Raw genomic sequence first — 27,030 nt, forward strand, 5'->3', positions numbered from 1 at the left:
ATTTATCAGAGGATTTGAAATTTCAGCACCGAGTCTTATCACACAAGGTTTCTGTAGTTCAAACCAGCAGACCAATGTTAGAAAATTTTTGGCAGTACTTTGGGAAGAAATTAAAACAAAAAAAATCTAGTCTTTGGTATGAATCGGAATGTCTTACTCATAACAGAATCAATGATCCTCAGCAAAGCAGAGAATCTGGAAATTTACTGCTTAATGGATCTGTCGAGGATATTATTATTATATATATTTATGATTAAAAATATCCAGGGAAGAAAGAAAAGATGCAATTGTAGATTTTCAAGTAGGCAGCAGAGAAATTGTGGATATATATAGGGGTAGTGGTGTTGTTTCTTTTTTGTTTTTTGGGGTAGTTGGTGGTTTGTTTTTGGGAGGGAAGATGGGGAGGTGTTTTGGTTGGGTTGTTTTTTTGTTGTTTTTTTGCTTTATCTTCTAGTCTCTGTACAGGAGGGAAGCAAAGTTATTTTTCAGAAGAAAGATAGTGCCCTAAAGTTTGGGAAAAATAAAACAACAAAACATCAGGACTTCTAGTACATTTGTAACTTTGGCAGTCACTTTTTAAACTATAGAAACAGCTATGTTCCCTATGAATAACTTATATGTATATACATATATATTATTCACCTTTTTAGGGTCTTGTTTGCTCTTCATGTACTGTCACTTTTATGCCTCAGAGCTGGCTGGAGTTAGGGCATTCATGATACGCTTTCCCAACTCAGAAGTGATTGAGAGGAATCAAGTACAGTTACACAAACATAATTGAAAAAATCTGATTACTTCAACCATGTTGGATGTCAAGAAATAACTGAGTACTTTGTCCATAGTTCAGGATATCACCACACATAGTCAGGTACTGTTTAGGGCAGTAACAGAGCTGCAGCAACAAGAATGTTGTCCTTGTGTCTGAATGGAAGTGAGTAGCTATCAACTTCTTTTAATATTTCTTCATTTCTGACAGTTGCATCCACTTTATAGGCTCATTTTCCTTTGCTTCTTCCGGTCTCCTGGCAGTTCTTAAGGTGTTTTATTGGTACTTGTAGGGTCAGATCCTGCAACAGTTCTATAGCGTTTAACAGAGCACACTGTCAAGACATTGCTTTGTGTTCTGGCTTTGAAGCAATTGAAACGTATGTTTGTGTGTTTTTATTTGTGAAACATAAATCCCAACGTTAGTATGGAGGGTTGTCTTAAGTGTTACAGCAGACTGGTCTGCCCTCACCATTCTTTTGTTAAAGATGTCTGTAAGTTGGTGGAGTTAGATGCCGGATCATGACACTCAGGAAGATATAGCAGAATTAAAAAAGATTTTGAATCTGTGACTGTTCATATGGTTAAAAGAAAAATAAAGTCTTAAATATCAGATAACTCAAGGAAAGGGTCATGATCACAGCAGTAACTTTAGTTTTTACATCCTTTGATATTCTGAGAAAATGTTGTTTGAACTTTTCTTGCTGATGAGGTGAGCTTTGCTGGATTTAGCTTGCTTGTAACTGGCATTCAACTTAACTATGGTGATCACCTTGCTTTCTCCTTTAACACTGAGAGTAGCAGAAGTAATTTCCTTCATTTATCACAAAGAAAATTTAACTTGGAAAAAAATCTGACTGCATGGAGATTTCAGAATAGAGTAGGTTTTTAAAGCGACTGTGGCATATTTATTGCCTGATCTATACTGCAAAACCTTTAGAAACATCTTGAGGATGAGCTACACACACTAGATTCTGTTTTTAAGCTGAAGGATAGACCATGTGGGTTCTTCTCAGCAAGAATTACATATGCTGAGAAGATAAAGCATTTCCCAGCTCATTTTGTGGTGTGCACTTGGAGGATTCACTGTCTTCACTTATATAAGAAGTAGATGCTTTCATATATTTAAGATAATACCTTTAAATTTTCCTTGCAGTATGTGATAGCAGATGAGCTTGAAACAGTGGCTGCTTGACACCAGCCTTCAAATTCTTGTTCCAAAGCATGGTGTTATAGACCTCTTCAAAGAAAAAGTCCTTGAAGTTCATGTGGAGTGTAAGAGAAAATTCTGGTTTGCAGAACCAGCTGAACTACTTTGCCCCCTCCCCCCCCCCTCCCCCCCAAATAAATAAATAAATAAATAAAATAGCCAGAGGCAGACACCTGGAATGGGAAGTCTCAGCAGCTATGGTTAAAGCATTAGTCTCTTGAAAACAGACTCTTGTGAAGGGAGGTATTGTCTGACCCATCTTCTGGCTGTGCTTCGTAGGTTGTACAACCACAGGACTGCCAATGTTATGTATTCAGGAGTCACTTGTTAGCTCCCTCCCTCTCCAAGTGCCAGTGACTTAAGATCATTCAGTTTTTTAAAAAATAAATCATATAGGCTTGGCTTTTTTCCATCCATTCCTCTGCTGAGAATTGGTTTTGTGTATCATGTTGCTAAGTAATATTTCGCAGCAAGACTTTACTAAAAGAAGGTATGTCACACAGTGGTCATCAGAAGATGTCTTTACATAAAATGTCATGAGAGTAAAATAACCACAGTGCACTGTGATGTAATCAGTACAGTTCACTTGCTTGTCATAACATAATAAACAAAACAAAAAAGCTGGAGTTGTCATTCTCCTGCAGTTCTGCTTTTGAAAGGGCAACTCAGAAAGTTCTGTTCCTCCAATGGCTTTTGCAGGGTATTTTAAAAGAAGTAATTTCAGTTGTGTTAGACACTAAATCTAAGTATCAGAGTCAAATTTACGGAGTTTTCAGGCCACTGAAATCAGTACACAAGTTTTCTGTGTTAAACTCTGACCAGTCTGTGCATCTGCTACCTGCCTCTGCTCAGGATGAAATCTTGAGTTTAAGGCTTTTACTTTGTAAAACTGCTACCTACTGTTGTCAGCCAAAATGTGAAAGAACAAAGTTGGATCCCTTCTGTGCATTTGGAGACGGCAGCCAATCTATCTCTCTCAGGACCATTATTTAGAGAATTATTTCTTCTTTTGTAATGTAAACCAAAATACTGGCTGGGCTAGAGATGACTGGAACAAAGCTGTGAGGTATTCTTGATGTGGGAAACATCCTTTCGTAAAGATACCCAAATATTCAGTGACTCAGAAGGACAGACCAAGAGCAAGCTTAACTATTCAGACTAACAACGAATTAACTTAAGTGCGGTGGCAGCTATGTGTTCCAGTGCCAGCACCAGAGATGTTTTTGTATGTCTTATGCTAAGCAGATGTTAGATCCAACAAATAGGTCACTGAAGCTAGAACTGGAGAAGCCAAACGGTTGCTGCTCAGTTGAGATGACCTTGTCTCAGTATCCGTCTACCTAAAGTCACGTTCATGTGTATGAGCAGTTTATAATCTCAGTCTGCTCTGGAGAGATGGAAGTTTAACTCTTCTGAACTGGAATAAGGTTTTGAACCTGGATTTCCCACATTCTTACAGAGTTGCTGAACTTCATAAGTGGCTGTGGAGGATGAGGCAGGAGAGAAATATAACAGCTGCCTCTTCCAGCAGCTAGCTTTAGTGTGGAGCCAGGTTTCTTAGGTTTGCCTAATAGGATTAAGCTCTTGTTGATGAGGACAGGGGTTTGCCAACTTGATGGATCCTGATGGAGGTTAGGAGTTTGGGCAAGAGGTTAGGAGCATGGGTTCTCAGCAGTTTCATGCTCAGCATGCCCAGAAGCAGAATTCTGGCCCCAAAATGAGAGTAAGCACATCATAGGGATATGTGTCAGGCTTACTGAAGGGAAAGCACAAAGAGGTGTGACTTGGTAAGGCCCAAGCTACGAAGGTGGTAGGGTAGCTAGGTATATGAGGCAATTGAGCTTCTAAACCTGGGCTACATGGCTTCCTTCTGCTTTCTGTGAATGTACCTAGTTGGGCTGGTATAAGTTGGCTCAGATATCTCCCTCGAATGTTTAATTAAGACCTCATGGCACACCCTTAACCACCCAAAATCCTTTAATGTCTGATTCATCTTTTGTTACTGATTTCACTGAAAAGTTTTGAAGTTAACTCGTTGAGAAAAAAAAAAAAAAAGAAAAAAGAATAAAGCAGCAGCTAATAAGGCCAATGGTTTTTAATTTGCATTAATAAAAGGGCATTAAAAAAAAAAACAAAAAAACAAAAAAAAACAACAGGTGAACTTAAATTCCATATGAGATTTTTCTAGTGACATCTCAACCACTCAGGCTTTGCTTTCTTGGCATTTAATATTACCAGAGCCCCTTAATAGCATATAATAGCCTTGTAATTCCTATTTGGTCATAATTTATTCAGCATATTGTTCTTAGTGTAACTGGCAAGCATACGGTGGTGTTGAAGTACCACCTTTAAAGAATATTGGATAAGCAGAGGTATAGTTACTTGCTATATATGTCACATATTTTTGTGTATATTAAATGCTTTTTCTGTTTAATTTAGGGATGGTCTTGGAATGAGCTGGAATTATTAATTCCATTACAAAGTACATTTCTGTTTGATTTAATGATGAATATCCAAAGTATTCTAAAGCTTTCCAAATGTAACTACTGCAATGAAAGGATTATGGTGTACTTATACCAATGCCCTTTAGTAGATGAAATCAGAAATGGCTAATTGTATGTCATAGACTCCACGTTGCTAATACACACTGGAATATCTTTATATATATATATATATATTTGTAATAACACTTGTTTTTGTAGTGGCATAATCTAAATCCCATGTAACCATAGATTCATTATACTAGTCTAAAATATTCTATTAGCATGTACAGGTTTTAGATACAGTAGAGATTTTCAGTATCGGTGAATGTATAATGTCTTTTCACTTGCAAAGAATTTTTGAGGCATGAGTGCTAATAGGATTTGGTTCTTTTCCAAGCCTCTTCTGTGGACAGTAAAGGCTCGATTTCATTAAAAGTAGTGGCAAATAATAACATTTCTTTTAATTAGATGATCTAATGATTTCCACACATATTTGTTCTGTGCATTATTGTTCGTTGGCAAAACTAAGCTGCTTGGTAGTGTGTGAAACCATATGTCTCAATAACATCTTATGACGGATGAGGGAGGATTTGCAAAACAACATTTGCTGACAGGACACAAAACATTTCACTTTGATGGGGGAGTTTTCCAAAGTGAACTTTGTGGCTTAGTTCTGTCATGCAAAGTCAAATTTACTTTTAAAGTCTTAGCGGTTCTTACAGGTCACCCTTAAACTTGAATAGGAGCTCTGTACATGAAGCAAGGACTGCGTAACACTCTTTACTGTGTGTGCTACTCAGGTGTTAGCTACTAGGAGAGACGTAATGCCTGTAGTCTTTGTAGCTGTTTCATGTACTTCTTTTCTAGTGAGCAGTTGCTAAATTAAGTTTTATTGGTCTTTTAGTTGCAGCTCCAATGCTGATATTCTTCCATAAGCTTAACAAAAAATGGTAGCAAGTATTTTAGGCACTACTTTTTCTCTTCCTGTGATTAATATTTCAGTTCAGTTCTTGGCAGTACTTTAGGAAGCAGGTGGGATAGGGAGAGTGTCAAATAGTGGCCGGTCTTTCTAAAGACATAATGTGAAGTAGCAGCATCTTCAGGTAGATAATCTTTCTTGTATTTATTTTTTTCTTTGTTGTTGTCATTTACACAAGAAGGAAGGCCAGAAGAAGTCAAGGCAGACAGCAAAAAATAGCCTTGGAGAATTCTTAAAGAGATGCACAGGAGGTGGACCCACTGACAGTGTTATACTGAGCACCTCTTGGAGTTTTTGCTTCTTCAGTCCCTCATTGACCTGGTGAGAGCTGGGTGGAACTGATGTTTGGGACGCAAGCTGAGCAAGCGCTCTGAAGCATGCTGGCACAGAGAGATGGAGAGATTACCAATAGATTTATGCCTGTTTTTTCCTTTCCTCTAATTATAACATCTTCTTTCTGTCCCAGCAAATGTTCAGGTACACATCTTGATTTCAGCACAGAGGCAGTGTAATTTCAGAGGCTCAGTTTGTTCTGATTTACAGTTGTTTGTATAAGACAAGAGTCATGCCAATAAAGTGCACTGTGGAGTTTTGCCTTGTAAAAACCTAATGGCAGAAGAGGGAAGGGCAGAAGAAAAATTTAAGACTATTTATTAATCAAGAATTCCAGCAGCAAGGCTTTTCTTGCCTTGATTCTGGCAAATGTACAGATGAGAGATACTGTGCAGAGAGAGTTTCTGCACAAACAGAGAAAGCCCTTCAAATGTAAACATTTGAGCAGCTGGCATGGGAGATTAGTGCAAGCAGGGGCCGGGGGGGGGCAATACTGGTTTGTGGCGCCGTCTAAATTTAACAAACGTTAAACAAGGTCTGTGTTCTAGTTTAAGGGTTATAGGTCAGAAGGACAATATCAACCAAAAATATTGGCAGTTGTAGAAGTCAGAGTCATTAACTAGTAATTAATTAAAATCAACTTGTCTTTTCAAAACTGCCCTCACCACCCCCCTACAAAAATAAATGAATAAATAAATGATCGAAAGAAAATATTCTATGCAACCTGTTGAATTAAGGAAAAACAAAATCAAAGCAAAACAAACTTCCTACTATGTCTATGCTTAAAAACTTTGCAGTACTTTTGCTTTAGATTGTGAACTGTCTTAATTTGTCTTAATTCTACTTTTAATTTCCTGTGGCTGAAAGGAAATCAAAGGAAAGCATCATGCTGAAGGTGAAAGTGATGTAGGGTCTGTTAGCTTTGTAGTCATTTATTCCTTATGCTGTTTAACGTAATCTGGGTGGGGGGCCAGGCATGGTTACATTTTGTTTTTTTAAAATCCTCTCCAGATAGTTACGCAACTAGGCTGTCCATTGGTTTGTGTGCTGCTTTCTTGTGGATTTTATTCTTATGTTTTAGATAACCTTTCTAATACAACCTTTTACCTATTTGTTGTTTGTATTTTTGGAGGGTACCTTAATTTCTTAATTTATTTTACATTAGAGACTAAAGTATTGTTACCTGAAGCCAAAACATGTATTTAAAAAATCAGAGCTGTGCTAGCACTGTTACAATTTTCAGTGAGTTCAGAATTATACTGAGGAAAGAGATTTCCTGGAGAAGTGACAACATATTTTAGAGCACATTGTTGCTGTCTTTTGGCATCATAGCATTAGGGTGTCCATTGGAGAGTTGATACAGAAGTCATTGGAGCCAATGGAAAAATTCTTGCTTGCTTCAGCTGGCTGTGGACCGTGTCCTCTGTAAGCTGTTAGCCATTATCTATGCTAGGCCCTTTTAAAATCCTTCGTCGTGCTACTTTAAGTTCTCTTTTGTAAGAAGAAAAATCTGCTGGCGCTTTCACTGTCATCTTTGAAAATATATGAACTTAGTTCCTTTTTGATGGACGGTTGGCACAGATAAAGTCCTTGAAGTTGCTTATAGAGCATTTTTAGACTGGGGAGAAAGAAAACCCCAAAGTAAACATGTTAAGTCTTGCAGAAGTTTAATTGCAAGCAGTGGCAAAGTAAGAAGTGGATTTCATCAACCAATAATTTGTTACAAAACCAAGTTTTTCTTTGCTATCTGAAGTGCATACCCAGAAAGTAAGCATAGTTCTCATTACTGCTTCCCCTTTTTCAGAAGTTATTGTGCTGTTGAAAGTATAAGTGCAGATATGTGTTGTGTCTGTTTTCACAGATGTTAACATAAGTTTCACCTAAATTTAGAGCTGAACTTGAAAAGATTCTGCCACGGCTCCTTGATGGGGAATGGATACCGATGGTATGAAATATTCCTGTCAGTGTGAGCGTATAAGGTGTGAGTGTATGAAGCGTGAAGTGTATGAAAAACTTAACATGAGCCAGCAGTGCGCTCTGGCCAGGCCCGGAAAGCAAATGGATCACTGGGCTCCATCAGAGAGGGTGTCAGCAGGGATGGAGTGATCGTCCACTCTTCTACTCTGCCCTTGTGAGGCCCCATCTGGAGTTACTGGTCCAGGTGTGGAGCCCTCAGTACAAAAAAGATGGGAGATTTTGGAAAGGGTCCAGAGGAGGGCCACGTAAGATTGATCAGGGCGGCTGGAGACACCTCCCCTATGAGGGACAGGCTGAGGCGAGGTTGGGTTTTGTTCAGCCTGCGAGAAAGAGAAGTTGCGGGGTGACCGCATTGCAGCACTTATGCAATAACCTGAAGGGGAAAAACTTATTCCCAGGGGGGAGTAAACTCTTCGAAGAGGAAGCTTGACCAATAGCCCAAAAGGACTAGGGGAAATGGTTTTAAGATTGAAGGAAGGGAAAGATTTAGGGTTGGATGTTAGGGGAAAAGGTATTTTACTAGAAGAGTGGTTAGGTTCTGGAAACAGGCTGCCCAGTGAGGTTGTGGATTGCCCGTCCTATGGAGTGTTAGACCAGGTTGCGCGGGGCCCTGGGCAACCTGATCTCAGTAAAGGCGTCCATGTTTGGTGAGCCCTGCTAGGCAGGGGGTTGGAACTACATGATCTGAGGTTCCCTCCAAACCCGGGTAATTCTGTGATTCTGTGATTCTGTGAAGCAGGAGTGTGGTCAGCCCTGGTGAAGAAGAACTGACGGAGCACAAGAGTGAGAACATCTTCAGGCATTTCTGATTCCAGCTGTTTAAGTTCTGATTTCATAGAATTTCACACAGATCCCACATGCAAAACAAAGCTATGTGCAGTGCGAAATTTGGTTCTTGTACAAGTTATCAAGAAAATCACACACTGGTGTCCTAAGGAAAATCATGCTGAATTTTTTTGACTTGGAGAAACTGAATTGACCGTAGTATACTGCAAAGGAAAATAAAAATATGAAATGATGTACATAAAGGGAATAAGTGGAAAAGGATGAAGTAGCTTGAGATCTGGAACAGCTGTACTTCCAGTTGCTTGGCCATAGCCTGCATTCCAGCTTGACTTTTATTTAGAAAATAAAAAAAATTAAAATAAAAAATGTTTTATTTATTTAGTGGGCTGACATGCTGACATAGACAAAGAGTTAAAACTCTAAAAGTGACTAATATTACATATAACGGAAAAAAAAAAAAAAAAAAAAGCCGAAAGATATTTGAAAAGTCATATTGGCATAGAATTCTCAGAAAATTCAAGGGTGAATATATGTTTAGCATATTCTCCAAAGGGAATAGCATCTCTGGGAGAAATACTTACTGAGTTAGAGAGGAAGTTTAGGACCTGCATCTCTTACGATTCTTAAATGAATTTTCTTGTGACTTTTTCAGAGTTATATGCGTTTTCTACTAAAATGCTTAACCACTAATTGAACAAGCTAAACTTCTGTAGGTATTCGTCTCTATCATTATGAAACAGAAGGCAGATGAGCACATCCACCTGGATGTGCTTTATCCATTGTCCAACAAAAAACTGTTCTCTCTACACCTTCTCCTCGTCCTTGCACTGTTTCCTGACCACCATTATTGATCATGATGATCAGCTGTTATAAATCTAAAAGATTCATTGCCGTCAATACCTGAGCAGTAAGCTATGAGCACAATGTGTGTATGCTGTTTTTTGTCTTTGTCACAGTATCACAGTCTCGTGCAGGTTGGAAGGGAACCTTAGAGAAATAACGATTCTCAGAATCCGGATATCAGCCGCATCAGAAGCCTCGTGTAGCAGAGCAGCACCATAATACTACCACTTGCGACCACCAGGGGGGATTCGAACCCGGGCCTCCGGTGTTGCAACGTGGCTTAAAGGGCTGGTCTGCTTTGATGCCATTATGTTACCAGAAATAGTTAGCATGGAAACCATAGATACAGTTTGAAGACCAGTTTAGGTTTCCACTTAGGGTATGAGAGTCAGAATGTTGTGAACTCTCTTTGTCGATGATGACATACACATGCATGGTAACAACGTCTAAAGGCCTTACACCAGTGAAACAAATAAGCATTACCTACGATTGTAATAAGACGAGTTATATACAGCACATAGGATAATGTGTTACATACTCATGTTTGTAAACGTATGTCAGCACATGGGAAATAATAGCGCCACTAACTCACATATACTCATTTGAAAAGGGAGGACCTAATTAAAATACTATAATTGCTGGCTGTTGACTTGAGTCCTCTTTGTGACTCTGTAATTAGCATTTGTTTTATGATCTGCACTAATTTCGGAGCTCTGAAGCTGTTCTGTTCTTCTAATTTAAGTTTTAATATCTTTGGAGGTTGTATCATTTTTCAGTAATATTTTTTGGCAGTTTTATCATTAAAACTCTGAAAGCTTCTTTCTTGAAAGATCTGCTTTTGACATTTGGGCTATTTATTTGTCTCCATGTAGCTAAACACATACAGTTACCATAGACTTCAAAGGGAAAAATAGTTGCAACAACTCATTCTAAATTAACCAAGATAATTTCGTGGTGGAATTGGATATATAGGAGACTGGAGAGTGGAAGCCAGTTCCCTGAGCTTGGGTAAAATCAGAGCAGCTTTTTTGACTTTAGAGAAGTTCTGCAGATCTCAGTGAAAATTTGCCTTTGAATAATCATACTATATTATATTATATATATATATGAATATATATATATATATATAGAATAATATATATATATTTTTTTTTTTTTTTTTTCCCATTCACAACAGCCTGTACTGTTTTCACAAAGATGAAATTCTCACAGGCCAAAAGTTGTATGTGCTAGAAGTTCAGAAGCCACTGAATGATGATGGGAATTGATGTTAAATATACTTTGTCTCTGAAAATTTCCTGGAGACACCACTTCCACTAAAAAGACATGGGAACACTTCAAATGTACCTTAAATAAAAACACGATTCAGATAAAACCAGAAAGTATATTTCTTCTGAATAGTCTGTTATTGAAAAAGAATTTATTGCATATATGTATCACAAGTATAGCAACTCATGTCTTCCATAGACTGAGCATATTGGCTGATTGATTTAAAAGAATGATGAAGCCTAGGAAATCACTTCATTACTGCAGTCGCAATGGAATTAATTTTGCTCCAAGATCTCGTGATCATTATCTGTGGTTGTTTATGATTAATGAATGCTTAACACCAGTGGAAATTATGAAAATGTCTTTTTTACTGTTGTTGGTCTTTGATATTTTGAACTCTGTTCCTGAAGTCTGTTGCCAAAGCCTTAATAAAGACATATTTGGGTTTTTGGCTTGGTTGTGCTACACTGGTTGAGCTCATCTATTTTTAGATGATGCAAAAAGTGTAAGTGAAAAGGAGCAAGCAGTCTTTTCAGACTTAGAAAATTGGCTTTTTCTTGACTTAATTCTTCCAAGATTAATTCTCCGCTAGATTTATTAATGGCCTTACATTATCGGCCAAGTGTAAACAGACTCTTTGCAAATGTTCTTTCCTTTTTTTTTCTTTCTTTGGTTTTTTCTTTTGCTTCTGCTATGGCATTTATTTATTTATATTTTGGTCTCCCTTCTATACTGAGATTTAATTGGATGTTAGAGTCCATTTTCCTTTATGTCTGTCATTGGTTTATAGGTGTCTCTTCGTTGATTTTAAAATGTTTCTTTGATTATTTTCTTTCCATTCTGCTTCCACTGTTGTTACTGTTTGCATCTATATTTTTACCACAGAAATAGTTAATTACTTGCATCAACAAAATCTGTATTTCCATCCCCTTCTCCATTCCTCTCACTACTGAATCTTTACCAATTTGAGTTCTGTCATGCGAACCTTTTTCCCCCCACCATCTCACACCAACAACTGAGCATTCACTTCCGACAAAGTGAATATAAACAGTCATTTGCATTTTCTTGCAGAATATATACTTTCTGTTTGTGCGTAAGTGCCTGAGTTTCACTTGCAGTATTTAGCTGCAGTCTTCTGCTGGTTTCCTGTCTTCTTCTGGATTATCAATCTCTTGAAATTTCTGCAAAGGCTTCCTCCATGGTCAAACATATCTGCTTCATTTTGTTAAATGAGCCATCATTTTGTTGCTGTTCTCACATCTTCTGATATTTTTTGTACTTCTTTCATTTTCTTCTTTGACCCAACTTGTATGGATATGAAGGACATGTAGTGTTTTCCACATTTCCCTAACGTATATTACAATCATTGAACTCCCTGTTACTTCTCTCATTGCAAGCCCGTCTCTAGTCTCTATCTGATTATACTTTTCATCTTGAATAGATAAATGTTCCTTTTCTTATTGTCTTCTGTTTTTGTTTTTGTTCTGTTATTGTTGGGGTTTTTTTGTGACTGGCATAGAGCATGACAAACATTTCTCTTTTTGTCACGTATCTGTTTCATTGCACTATCAGATCATGGTATTTAGTGCATACGCATGTAACTATCCAAAAATATGATTAATAATGTGAATAGCTAAATTTGCTGACACTTTAGTTAGATGCTCCCTTGTGAGAATATTTTGAATTTAATCTTTTTCCCTATATTGCCTTTCAATTTCATATTTTTGAACAGATATATGAAAAACCTATTTTCAAAATACAATCCTTTTTTTATAGGCTGACACATTTTGACAGCATGCTGTGACTAAGGGGTTGGACTTATGGAACATAAGTTTCTAGCAGTCTAACCTGGAAGATGTAAGTCAGCTCTGAAAGGGTATATTTTATATATAAACAGATTCTGATATGTTTCCAGAGCAATATTAAAAAAAAAAAAAAAAAAAAAAAAAAAAAAAAAAGGCACTGTTATAACAAATATGACAGAGAGCTTTCTATGCAGTTCTGAAAGTCAAAATCAATCATTTCACACTTAAGAGATGCAAGGAAACCTTGCTCCTAAGCACCTGCCAGCAGCACAGATCTTCATCAGTGATTCAGCTTGACTTGCAAATTCACTTCATAGTGTGTCTGTAACCTGCAGTCCTACCTCCCACCAGGGTGGCGAACAGTAAGGTTTGTATGAATCTACTGCTTGCCATAGAAAATATCCACTGCAGAAGCATTTTTTATGCTATGTTTAATGAGGGTTTTGTTGTCTTACTGGGATTTACATTTCCAAACCCAAGAATATTTACATTTTAGAGCTACTTAAAATGCATCTATCATCCAGAAGGAAAAAAAAAAGTGTTTATCCTGATTGTATCAAGTACAAAACACAGTGAGGGTGTGATGGAATTTGATGTGTTCTGGAAGCTTCTGCATAAACATGTCTGGTTTCTCTGTTATCTGTATGTCACCCTAATCTTGATGTGGCATTTTATGAGATTGGACATGCAAGTAACACGTGCATGCTGAAGCTTGTGGCTTTCATGGATGTCATTAGATTTATACCAGTGTTGAAATATCTTTCAAGAACTTCATATTTCACAGATTTTTAACTATATTTCTGGAAATTGAGAATCTGGTGGAAGACAGAAAGTATTTTGTACATGGAATGCTAAGTGGAAAATAATCAGCTTGTGTGGTTATGGGCTGAAGCTTGCTTTTTTGAACATACACCTACTTCCTATACCAGTCACATTTGTTTAGAAAAGAATGCTCAGCAACCTAAGTTTCTTTCAGTTGTGGCTAATTAGCTTTAGATTTCAACTGAACAAGTTTTGTCCTTCACAGTAACTACATAAACTGAGCATGAGAAAGGTCTGTATTAAGTTCATTTTCACTTACTGGATTGGAATTGACTTGTTAACTCGGAGAGATCTGAATTGATGATGTTTTGTTTTCTTCTTGTTAGCAGCAGGGTTCATCAGCTCTGATTCAGCAAGGCCCATAGGGTGCAGGCTTGCAGGTTACTACAGTGACAAAATGTCTAGATAGGTAGAGGACATGCTTCTATTTTTGGAGACACAGGGATATTCAGCATTGGGTGACCTTTCCAATGTGAGGACAGGAGAGAATCAAATAAATTTCTAGGAAAGGAAATTATAATTAAATTACGAGGAAAAAAATACATTATGATAAGGATAGTTTTAGCAGTAAAACAGAGTAATTGCAAATAGTGTATGCCTCTGATAAAGGAAGATTTTAGTAACCTCTGCAGGGGCAGATAGGTAATGCTACTTAGCTGCTGGGAGGCACAGGACAGGGAAGATCTTCAGACATTTCTGATTCAAGCTGTTTGAGTTCTTATGTCCACCACTTGACCCCTGACTATAGGATGTGGAATTGCCAGCTCAATACTAAAACAGACGTAGATGAGAGTGAAAAGGGGAGGTGTACAGATTTCAAAACATAACTCAAATTTTACAAAAAGACCTTGAAAGTTTCATCAGAAGCATAAAAACAGAATGATACTGCCCACATAAGTTTCTGCCATGGAAACTGAATAGTTGCCTTTTTGTACTGTGAGGAGTGACCAGATTATTTCCTGCTAGCGTAAAGAGGGGGGATGAAACAATAAACAAACAGGAATAAATTGCATAAAAGTGCATTTTTAAGAAGTTTTGGAGCAAGGAAGCATGTATTTTTGCTCTGGCTGCAGGCTGTGTGCAAGTACTATAGTGACAGTCACAAATGTATCACAGAACACAAAAAGCAAACTGTAATAAATGTGGTCAGTTAAAAGGGAAGATTTGAGAAGTCATAGTTTATTTAAAAAACAAACAAAACCCAAAATAAAACATGGTCCCAAGCAATCTTGTGATCACAGTATTTTGCTTTCGTTTTGAAGCAGGAGCTTGGATTCAGTTTTGGTGTTGTCAAATTTAATGCTAGCATAAAGAATTTCACTATCATTTCAGGGCAAGCAGCCTCGCACTTTTAATGTGTGCAGTAGATCTGGCCTAAGTGGCCAGTTTTAGCCAGTTGCAGTGTCATTCAGCAAATCAGTATTAATGGAGTTTAAATTTCCAGCAGGTATGACTGCTTTAGTTGTCACTGTGTAACTGGACTTGCATGCCTGTTCCAGACCTTACTTTTCACATCTACCCACCTTACACTTTCAAGAAAAATGATTTATTTTATGATACTTTATTTTGTCTCTCTTGTTTTCTGAGAAAAACCTGAACAAGTTCTTTTTGCTGATGCATCTGGTACGTTGAGTGCTAAAAAAACAACCCGATTGATTACCTTTGATTTAAAAACTCCTGAGAAGGAAGTTGCATAACAGAACTGTGAGCTCAAATATGTGAGTTTTGGCAAAGACCTGTGGAAGAAAGTCCTCACAAGAAAGGAACTTGACATTTTGAAAAATTTTTATTGTCCGGTGTGGACGGGGAACGGGAAGTCAGATCACTCTCACAGGCAAGCTGCAGCCTCTTCCTTGCTGACCTTTAAATGCCACTTAGTGTCATCAGAAAATCAAGGAAATGCTACTAACAGGTCTTTGGGTCAGAGAGCTGTGTATCAAGGATGTGTTTAGAAAGCAAACAGAAACTCACTTCCACTTATATAGTTATCTTTTTTGTAAAAAGGGATTCTCACAACAGTTCAGTTTATATTTTAGTAGATTTTAGTTGATTAATCTCACATTATTTTATTATTGTGATCACTAGAATTTTCCTAAATAACTGTGAGACATCAGAGCTTAGGTTCATCCTTAAAATGAAAATCATTTGGGAAAGGTATTTTATAATGCTTGAGTTGAGTTCCATGGGCTGTGGAATTTTTTAGTCTTGTTGACTTCTTCTGAAAATGGGACTGGTATGCCTGAACCACCAAATTACCCTGAGCCTCTGTGTGCCTGTGTTTTTAAACTGTCCTCTTCTGGTCGTCCAAAAGGTCTTTGAAAGCTAAATTCAAGAAGTGAGATAACACTTTGAAAATAAACTGTTTATCCCCAAAGAGTCAGGTATGTTAAGAAAAAATGTCCCTTATGTTTCAGGAGTTTAAGGAGCAGGAAAGAAACTAAATGGCAAATATAACACTAAATAGTGCGTACGTGAAGTCTGATGGTACTCTATAGTAGGTTCTGCGAACTGTTTCTTGCTTCCTTCTAACATCCATCGTATAGAACTGAAATGAGCTTTTGTCTGTGGTTGTACTATAGGAGCTGTTCAACTCTTGCTCAGCTAGGATCACTGGGGACCTGTGCTGCTGCAACTGTTGATGATGAGTTTTATTCAGCTTAATTCAAAATTAAAAATATAATAATTATTATTTAAAAAAAAAAAAAAAAAGCAGAGGAAACTTTTTTCTTGCTGGTTTGCATTACTTAATTGTTGGAACTGCTAGCAAAGTGCTGTAACGCTGGTGTAATTACTAGGTTTTACAAGTTGAGACATTTTGAAAAACCCTTTACATAATCCAGTGACCTTTTTTTTTTTTTTTTCCCCCTGTTTTCTTTTTTGTCCCGCAGTGTAGTTACAAAACACTCAGTTTGCAGAAACTGAATTTGATTCTGAGCAGAACGTTTTCCACAACCTGTTGCTGTCAAGTGAAACAGATGCTCAGGGCTTACTTCTTCATACAGCCATATTGGCTGCAATGCATGAGCTTGGTTTTCCCTCCACCTATTATACATCCTGTGTTCTTATCAGTAACCTGTACTTCTAATGCTGGGAGAGAAGCTGTTTGTTGTTTTATGTATCTCTAAATATATAAACAAAATTTCTCATCTTTCTGATGCAGTGTATAGAACCAACGAATTACAACCGTCACAAAATCATAGCCTGTAGAATAGACTTTAGGATGATTCTGTAAGTATGTGGGAAATGGAGACTACTGTTTATTTCACCCTGTGAACCCAGTCATTTCTTCAGGAGAAAATAGAAATGTATTTTATAGAACCTGGTGCAGTATGCACTGAGATGAGCTTAAAACCTTGTAGGTTTAGATTAAATTGGTTTTTTTCCCACTGTCTTATATACAGGTCTAAGAAAAGAGCGTATTTCCTTATGAGATCTGACCCAGTCTTTCAAACCTCACCTCCCACTTTTAACTTTTTTGTTTTCTTTTGTTTAGGAATAATGGATTATAGTAAATTTAGAGAATAGTGATGAAAAAGACGTGGTAAATACTGCTTTAATTCTTTAATAAAACTATAGTTGATCAGAGCAGTCTGGTACCATGCATTGTTTGTGCTAAATGTGCTATTCTGGCATGAAGAATGTGCAGCGTGCAAAGTAAAATATAGAAGTCCAGATATTACATGTAAGTCACATCCATGGTACATGCAGGATAGGATGCAAAAGAGTTTGCTACCTGCATTACCACTTCCAGGTGCTTTCATAGGAATCTGCAAAACACTGAATCCTTCTGGGTGGTCAGGAACCTGTGTTGTTTGTGTTTATTTTTTAATTGCTATATTTTATTTTTGTTTAACTTTTTATGCTTCATAAGTGTTTCCTCAAAAGTAATAAAATTAAATGAATTGTATTTTTGAGTTTGTTGCTCCATGTTTCTACCTTCTAGTTAAGATCACTGTTGACATCTGTAGAAAGAAATCATCATACAGTGTTGTGAACAAGTTCCTTGCCAGTTATAGTCCTCCAGAAATCACAAATCTTCACCACAATAATAAAGCAATAGATGCAGAACACTTTCCAGACCTTCCTGGACTAGAACTTGGGTTCAAAGAACTAACTCTTTTGTTTGGACAGTGATGAGATTTCTGGTGATTTGTAGTTTCATGCCTGTATGTGTTCTGTGGTTTTGGTCAATATTCCATCCAAAAGCTTTATGTACTGAGTGCAGAGTTTTGCACATGCAGTACCATGTCCTGGTGAGAACAACATTATCAACCATGGTCATCAACCTTCCTTTCCGGATTAGGTATTCTACTCCAGCTCATAGTGGGTTGATATCAGTAATGGTTCTCAGAAGCCACTTTTCAGAACTATCTCATAACTAAACTGAAAGGTTTATGGAAGCTTCTCCTAATAAATGTAGCCAAAAAAAAAAAGACTAACAGGTTTTGAGAGAAACATTTGAAAGATCTTAATTAGCAAGCTCAAAAATACGGTTTTAAAGTTGGGTTAAAGCATAAAACTAAAATAAAAACCAATGTTTTTTCAATCTCAATTTCTAAGTCTTCTCCTTTAAGTAGACTTACTACTGTATGATTGCACGTATTTCTGAATGAATACTAATATAATGATGTATAAAGGTCTTGGTCAGAAGTCAGTGAAAATTATTCTCTTGATTTTAATGAGTTTTGAAAAAGAACTGAAGTAATTTTTAACGTAAAGGAATTACTGAAATAGTTTCTACTTTTCTTCTGAGCCTTTTTAAATGGAATATGGTGCCTGTTAAGGGGACTTCTTTTGAGCATATTCATTGATTGGTGTTAGTAGATCATAAATGTTTACACTTGATTATGCATATAAATTGAAAATAGTTTTATGGTAGCAGAGTTTCTCTTATGTAAATCTGTGGAGAACTAGTAATAAAAGCCTGGGGTACAGGCAGCATATAATTAATACAGTGTTCTCAATTGAGAGTAAAGGTTGCTTTCAGAAATGCGTGTTACTTGTAATTCAAATACAACTGAAAAGGTGTTTCAAGAACCATATCTACATGGTACATTTTAAATAGCAGAGGCAGTGTTCCCGTCAACTGTAATATTACATTGCAGTAGAGGCTTGTAGTGCTTTCTGACATTCATACTGCTTGTAGGCTTTGTTCCCGTTGACCTTTAGAAGTGTCCAAAAGTTACAGTTTGCAATTCAGCAAGTTTGGCAGATGAACATACATAACTATTTATATCATTGTTTAAACGGTAACCAGATGTGTCTTGTTTTTCTTATTTCTCTCCCATTGTTTTTAAAAAGTGATGTTAATCCAAAATGTTAATCCATTTACAGGGTTTTTCCACAGCACCAAACTCCCCTTCGGTGAATTCCCGTTCCAGTACCTTGGGTCCCTCACTGTCCCTTGGTAATATCTCAGGAATGACAGCAAACCCAGAAGTGAAAAAGCGCAGAGCACCTCCTCCACCAGTTTTGGCACCTCCGTTGCAGAATATGGAGATGAGTGGACAGGAAAAGACAACAGTACAGGTAACGGTGACCCCACAGAAATTGATTTCTATTCTGAATATGCTGGCTACCATCAGTTCATTCATCACAGCTGAAGTCATTCAGAAACATTTTGACTAACCACTAAATACTGCACACTGTGAAACTATTGATCTTACGAAATGAATTCATTAAAAGTCTTAAAGTTTTGTACATATTTACTGGACTTTCTTGAGACTGCCCCAAGCTTTCCTCCATAAAGAATTTTTCTGAATGGGAAAGGTAGAGAGAAGAAAAAATAAAGATAGAAATGCTGGTAACTATATAGAGTGGCTAGATACTATTCCTGGCCAGGATAGTCTGGTAAAATAGATGAGTGTTCTAACGAAAATCCTCAATATACTTTTTCCTCAGATACTTGTCAAGATGTTGCCTACATCCTTGTCTCTTGTGCTGGATACCAGAATATCTACCCTGTTTTCGTAATTGTTCCCTGTGATCTGTTAAAACAATGCTCTGTTTTAAAAGGGATCACTGTTCTGTGACGTAATCAGCCTGAATTAAATAGAAATTGAGGAGAAAAACCTTTCTGATGTCTTAACCCTTTGATAAGAATGGAGTTAAGTGGAAAGGACTTATTGAACATGCAAAAGCACATTAAGATTTTTGCATCCACCATCAACAAATGCATTCTAAATGTGAACTATAAAAGTCTTGATGTGGATACTAAATAGGAATACAAGGAGCCCACACCTTCAAGGTCTTGTAACGGGACTGGCTTTGTCTGCTTTGGGTTTATCTTATCTGTAGCAGTTTTATCTTTGGAAAGTGAACTGTTAGTCTAAAATGGAGTCAGGAAGGAATCTTTAAATTCAGTGCAGTTGGTGAGGAGGAGTCTAATGCTCAGTCTTACTCTTTGGCACTCTTCTATTTACTTGTGTTAGACGCACCTTGAGTGCCTTCTGTAATGAATCATTGTGTAAGCAAAGTTACCTTGGTAAAGGATCATGGGATCTTATTTTCCGAACCTTATGTTAAGCAAAAGCATGATTGCTAGGACAGGAAAATGCTTCGTCTTTCAAAATATTCATAGGTGGCATTGATATAATACTGCTTTTGCAGACATGGCTCAAGAGAAACAATTATACTGTCTTGCAACTTTCGGTGCACTTTCTTTTTATAAGTTTCTTTTTTTCTTCATTTTCCTTTTGAAATTTCATTGTAGTTGCTCAGACGAGGTTTCTTGCCCCCCTGGATTCAAGTGTTCGCTGTGTTCAAGATAGATAGGTGTTTTTGTATGAAAATGCTATGGCGCTTAAAGCACTTGAAAAATTTAAAGTAATCACCTTATTTGGGCATTCTCTAAGGCTTATTTGCATGTAGTGTGGCACTGATATTTTACTTTCTTTTGCACAAAACCAGTGAGAAGCTAATCTCTTTTTAATAGTGACCTGTATTTTCACCGTTGTTGTAGATAGATAAAAGTGCTGGACTTTTGAAGCCGTTTGGAAAAAAAAAGTATTTGTCAAAAGTAGCATGCAGTAGTGTCAATTTCAAATTCTTTCAATCTAAAAGAAAAGCTATTTTGAAGGAAAAGAGGTGAAGTTTGCATCAGAAGATATTCCACTGAGAATTTGTGGCATTATAAGTGTCTTGTCAAGCCAATGAAGCCAGTGAATATTGTGGTAAAAAGTATAACACGGTTGCTAGAGTTAGTTTGCCTGCATTTTTGGGAGTAAAGAACATCTTTATGGAAACAATTGCCTATTTAGAATAGTAAACTTGATTTGTGCTTCTGAAGTTCCTAGATTGATAGTGGTTCACAGGCTTCAGTGTAGTTCAAACAAGAATGTATGGAGTACAGTTGAAATGGAGCACAGGTTCCATGAAACAATTAAAAACTGAGGGAGAAGAATAATTACGAGTTATGTAACGAGGTAGCAACATAAATATCGTTTATATGAAAGCCCAAACAGTTCTGTACATTCAGACTCTCCAGTTTGCTGTGAAAATAAAGTAAAAAAGCTCAGGGTGTAAGTTTATTTCTTTAGTTTATGGGAAAGAATTAGCACTGATCTTTTTTTTTTCAGGGAAGGACGTCAATTCCTTATTAATGGACTTCCTTCCATAAAAAGATAAGATGTTTGTTTAGAAAACTTTATTTATGTGCAACTGTTACTAACAGGAAGATCCTGCGAAGGGGGAACATGTTTCACTGGAAATAAACTAGCACGTTAATAGAAAATGAAAACCATGGTGTTCTGAACTTTCAGAAGCATTTCTCTTTTCAAACTATCTCCTTCCATAAGGCTGTGTAGAAAAGCAAATACTGTAGCTGTTATGGAGACACACAGTTTGACTTTCCAACCCAACAAGCACATTCTTTTTAACCCATTGTTAAATTCTAGTAGGGCATATCATTTTCTTTACAGTGTAGATGTTGCTTTAGGAGTATACATCGCATCTCCCTGCCTAGTAATTATAACCAGAAATTTCAGTGAGTATGAAGGGGTCAGAGTTGTTTAGGCTTTTAAATTTAGATTTTCTCTGCTCATTTTTTTGAGTAGGTGAGTCGCTGCATATAACCATACTATAGTGCAAGTTTTGTTTCTGTGTGGCTTACAGTAACTTACCTCCTTCTGGGTAAGACCCCTGCAGTAACTCTAATTACCATATAGCGAAGCATCATTAGTTTTGCTATTCCATGTTTAGTTTTCTTATTATCAGTGTCTGTTGTAAGGTAATTTTTTCTTTTGTAACTGTTTCAAACCTCTTCTAGCAAGTATTTATTTCTTTTTAGGTGACAATTGAACAATGTTTCAGAGTGTGCTGAGCAGGCACCAAGTATTTTGCATGGGAAGGCAAAGTCAGAGAAAGGAGTACATAGATTTATTCATTGGAAACTGTTTTTACACCCTTTTTGTAAACATCCCCAGAGTGATGCAGTTTAGAATAGTGGGAAGCCACATGAAAAAGTGTTCTTTGAAAGATTAAGATATGGTAACATATCCAATAGGAAATCCAAAAAGTAAGATACCTTGCTTGTAGGAATAAGGATATTCTTTCCTTGGTTAAGCTGCAACTTGGAGCGTACACTGTTCAGATGTGTAGAGTAGTACAGTGTATGGAGGTGAACAAAAGATGAAAGTACTTTACAGACATTCTCTGTTCACTGTCGCAGCATTTCCAAAGATGTGCTAGCAAAACCTGGGGTCACGTTATGGTAGGCAGAGTATAAAATAAGTCACCAACACAAAAAGCACACGCTATTTACACAAAATATTTGAGAGAAAGTCTGTATGAGTAGAGCACTGTAAAGCACGTGGAGAGAAGCTGTACATGATGTCTGACAGAATTAAGGACATCTTATTCAGTGACCTCACTTAAAAAGAGAAAAAAGTGTAGTTCAGGCCATTTCTTGGAAGAATCGTACAGCTGAGTATTTAAATCTTTTGGAGATGAAGAGTATTATACGCTGGCAAAAAAGTTTATGGGAATAATTACCTTTTTTAATGTCTATGGACAAGTGAAGAAATTGGAGTGAAAGGAGATGATAAATAAGGCCTGAGGGGTTTTCTGTAAGAGCCTTTTCTGTGAAATGGAGTGGTTTATTCTGAGCAAAATCATGAGGCTTTTTGGAGACAACTTCAGAATTAGAAGAGGACTCTTCAGTGCCTCCATCTTTTTAATAGCTTTAATGTCAACTTGCAGAAGCCAGAAAACACAAGTTGTGGACTGTGATAAATGAGACATGTGCTGTTGCAGCTGTTGGGATTTTCAGAATCAGAAGCCTTTCGTATTATATGTAGATATAAGGCATGCAAGTTTTGTATTAGCCAGTCAAATTCCTGCGCTGTGTGAAGAGTGGGATAGTACGACAGGCACAAATATTCTAACATTTGTTTTGTGATTTTTAATTTCAAACTGAAATTGAACTGGCTTTCTCAGGGTATGGATGGCAGGTTTTGTTCTCTCTGCCTCGGCATAAGATTGGTCAAAATGAACTGAAGGCTGAAGGCAGAGAGAGCAAAACCTGCCACCCATGCCTTGAGAAAGCCTGTTATTTATGTGAGTAAACCTCTTCAACAAATCAGCTATTTTTACCATCTTCGTTGAAAATTTCTACTGGCCATCACATAATGGTGTTTTGTTGTTGGTTTTTATTTATTTATTGGAGTATCCTGTACTTTTGTGGGTGGTATCTGCATGTGTTCCCCTGCTCCAGCCTATCTTGCACTTGCAATAGTTCTGATTCCAGCAGCACTCAACAGAAGGAGTGCCAGTGAACTAGCAGGCCCCTGGGTTAGGCCTTGAGAAGCATTTTCATGACTTTGGTAGTGATGCCTTTCTCACAGGAGAAGCTGTGTTAGAGTACTGCTCATCCAAGCCATTATAAATGGAATACTTCACTTACTGAATGATGCATACCTTCTGATTTATTGAGGATATTAGGAATGTGTCAAAAGAATGAGGTACTCTAATGAAATGACCTGTTGAAAGCCATTGAATTTATGTCTATCTGCAGACAACCCTGTAATAATTTAAATCACATGGGTACGGTGTGTAAAAAAAACATACCTGAGGTTTTTTTCTGACATAGAGAGCCATAGAATGTTTGAGTAGTAAAAGTAAAGGAAAGCTATTGAAGGAAACCTATGAATGAAATTATACTGAAATAATAATTAACATACAGAAATTGTTCAAATAATTATTAAACCATAAACTCATCTGGATTTCCAGACTCAGTCCTTGAATTTGTAGTTGTCAGATTTCCCATATATGTGTGTATAGTACAGTCATGAACTTGGAAGCCACTTGTAGGATGACTCATTATCTTTTTAGAATTAAAATACATTTTAGGACAGTGTCCAAGATTTTAGAAACAGTTCTCTGCTGTTCATTATTAGGAAGCTGAGTTTGTAACTTGTTGTTTTCTACTTCTAAGATGTCAGAAGTTAAGTCCGGTTGCTCAGCAACTCATTATCTGTCCATTGGGATTTTAATGTCATGTTATTTTTCACTATGCCACCTTCTGTTGCAAAAGCTATTTGAATTGAGATTGTAAATATAAACATCTGAGCAAAGTAAACACTCCTTCCACTCATGTTCCTCCCCAGCATACTCCCATTTTTTTTGCGGACATCTTTCTTTCTCATTTCCACGGTGTGGTTACCACTCTTCCAGCTCACTTTTTTATAATCTAAGGGCACAGATTTTTGGCATGCTGACCACAAGGATGATCTTGATTGGTATGAAATCACACTGTTACTACTATTCAAGTCAGGTTTTCAAAATGATATATTTCCATGTGGCTGCAAATTAGACCCTAAAGCAATGGATACAGACACTGTAGGACAGTGCAGAGTGAGGTATATTTGTAGTATGCACAGCTGTGTCATTAAAGAGGCCATCAGTAGAGCTCTCCATCTCTCTGCTGCATGAGTTAAAGTTTCTTGAATCTGCTTTGTCCCTGTGTACTTTGAATCAGTTTGACATTTAAATTAGCAATAATATTTCTGCAGTGGGCCTCGCTTCTGAGAGGCAACAGTGCTTAGCAAGTCTTTTTCTCTAAAAGGCACTGCAACTGTCCTTCAACTTCACAACAACTGAACAACAACCACTGCAGATTTGTTTCTGCATCTGCTCCCATTCATTACTGAGAAAACTTGTCTCCAACTAGAGCCCTGTGTTCTAAGAGGAAGAGGCTCAAATCTGTTTAGATTTACCAAGGTGGTTGGTCCTATTTTTGCACAAGTGATTATAGTCATAACTACATGGAAGTAAAAGTGGGAAGAAAAACAGTTTGGGTTTGTTTTTTTATTATTATTACAGCAGAGTACCATTCTGCTGTAGGTATTTTTGTCCCTTTTGAATTACACTTTTTTCTGTATTTCTACCTGAAGTGAATGGTAATGAGCAGTTCACAGTGGAGACTATGTGACAGTTGTATTCTTTTTTTAGTAAGGAACCTATTATTTAACAAGAGGGTGGATGGACTCCGATCAGTTATCTCCCTTCCATTGGTTACACCTAAGCCAAAAATGTCTGCTAGAAGTCAACAAGATATGAGTGTATGGGATTTTTTAATCATCTCTCAGAGAGGAAGGGAGGTTTCTTTTGACTCAGAGGTCTTCTGGGTGAGGTCTCTGCAACCTTTCTCTTTTTTTTTTTTTTTTTTTTTTTTTTTCTATGGGGCATCCAGAAGTCTCCTGTGAGAATAACAGATACATTTTACACATTCTGAGGAAGGATGCAGTGAATCAGTTTCTACACTAGGAAAAAATCTGTTTTTCAAAATGTGTCCTTTAGCTCTACAAAATATTACATCTTGTAGATCGCTTGTCAGTTTTCAGTAAGTTCTCTGCAGATATGAAAGCCAGGTTCGTTACAAAGAGGAAGGAGACCATTTGCTTTAATTAATTAATTAATTAATTGTTGATGAGAAGAAATTTAATGACTGTATTTGTACCTCTTTTTTATTTTGTTCGTTTCTTCTACTTCGGTGTTCATTTTTGCATTAAGAAGACCTGATATGTGAATGGTGCATGTTATTTTTAAAGATGCATAGTCTTTATTGACTGAGGACATCAAGAGCACTAGATAATAAGTGTCACTGATGTTGGTGGCCAACATGTTAGAACCCTTCAGCAATTTGTGAGGTTCCTCAGCAGTGTTCTGTGATGAAGGCTAGGATAACGAATTTTCCTTAATGATATTTTTTTCTCAGAAACAGTGTTTAGATGCCCAAGTTATGTAAGCATCCATAAAAGAACAGTATTTGTGTGTGTTAAGTAGTAAACAGGTAGTCAAGGATGTGTAAATGACCTTTTATAGTTCAAAAATAAACCTAACACTACTTGCCAGAGTTCTTGAGGCTATAGTGGTGTATTAGTGCTAAGAAAACTTGCTAGATCATCCTCTTTTCCCAGTTATTGTATTACAGTACAGTGCCTGTACAATGCTGAAGACTTCTTACACAGTTCGAATCAGTGTTTTGATAGGGTCAGAGAGTGATTGAGTCTACCTTTGTGTGTTGATATAAATAGATAATTAATAGAGAAATATGCTTGTAATGGGAGTTCTATCTACCAGGGAGCGCTTTGAAAGTAACAGCTCCTGTTTTATAATGTTGGCCCATGACATCAGAGGCCAATGTTGATTGTATGGCAGTACAGGCTGAACCTTCTCGCCAGTATGCCATTACATTTTGTTACCGTGCAGCAGGTGGCAGCAGAGGGGCAGTCTGACATGTCATTTGGTGTGGATGTATGTATGACGCAAAGGTGTGTCACTGACCTCGATGGATAGTGCATTTCAGAAGTCACACCAGTGACTTGAAGGACAAAACTCATTCTCACACCATAAAATGAAGAGTGTCTCAAACAGCTCGTGTGCATGGATCAGCAGATAATGACTAGGAAACTGTACAGAACTGAATACTGGCTTCAGTGCATTGGAAACAATAATTGCTATGTTGGAATATCCCAAACTTAGTGCCAGATGGGTCTCAAGAATGCTCACACAGGAACTGTAAGAGCTCTGTATACAAGTTTGTCAGAACCTGTTGGAGCAGTGTGAGGGTGAAGTTGACAGGTTCCAGGATCATGTTATTACCGAAACATGATGTCACCACTACGAGTCAGAGCCATAATTGCAGTCCAAGGTGTGGAGACATGAATTCTGCATTGAAGAAAAAGATAGAGGTGCGGCCCTCAGTGGGTACAGTGATGTGCATTGTCATTTGTAATAGGAAAGAGGTGATCCTTCTAGATTTCCTGATATGCAGACAAACAAACCATGAACTCTGCTACATCACAGTGCTGACTAAGCTGAAGTCTTGAAATTATACAGTCAGGCCTGAGAAGACAAAACCTTTCTCATGCAAAAAGGTAATACTAGGCTCCATAACAGTTCAGAGACCATGGCGCATATTGCCGCACGCTCGTTAGTCTGGATTTAGTGCCTTCCAACTTCCATCTGTTTGGGCTGATGAAAGATGGACTGCATGGCCAGTCCTAGCAACTGTGCTGTCCTAGCAGCATCCTGTCTGAAATTTTATTTAGGAGTTTATTAACTTCATTTATGCATTTCTGTTGATTTTGAGAGTTCATGGGAGTCATTGCTTCTTGTTTTTTTTGTTTTTGTTTTTTTTTTTCCTTAATGAGAAGATCAAATTATTTATAAATTAGTGTGATGTGAGAGAAAAAACACTGATTTTCCCCAGTACCTTATAAAGTAGTGGTCTCTTGTATGGTAGCAACCAATTAGGAA

General features: G+C 37.3%; 1 protein-coding gene across 6 annotated transcripts in view; it reads left to right on the forward strand.

Moving 5' to 3' along the window:
- Window positions 1-27,030, forward strand: part of COBL (cordon-bleu WH2 repeat protein) — a 146,357-nt gene that overhangs the window by 56,381 nt on the left and 62,946 nt on the right. For all 6 annotated transcript variants that reach the window (XM_032442450.1, XM_015854337.2, XM_015854336.1 and 3 more), the window contains one exon: window positions 18,607-18,801. In XM_032442450.1, the coding sequence (XP_032298341.1) occupies window positions 18,607-18,801 (195 nt within the window). The remainder of the gene's footprint in view (window positions 1-18,606; window positions 18,802-27,030) is intronic.

The sequence above is a fragment of the Coturnix japonica genome, chromosome 2 (assembly GCF_001577835.2).
Source record: "Coturnix japonica isolate 7356 chromosome 2, Coturnix japonica 2.1, whole genome shotgun sequence".
In the NCBI taxonomy this organism is placed as follows: Eukaryota; Metazoa; Chordata; class Aves; order Galliformes; family Phasianidae; genus Coturnix; species Coturnix japonica.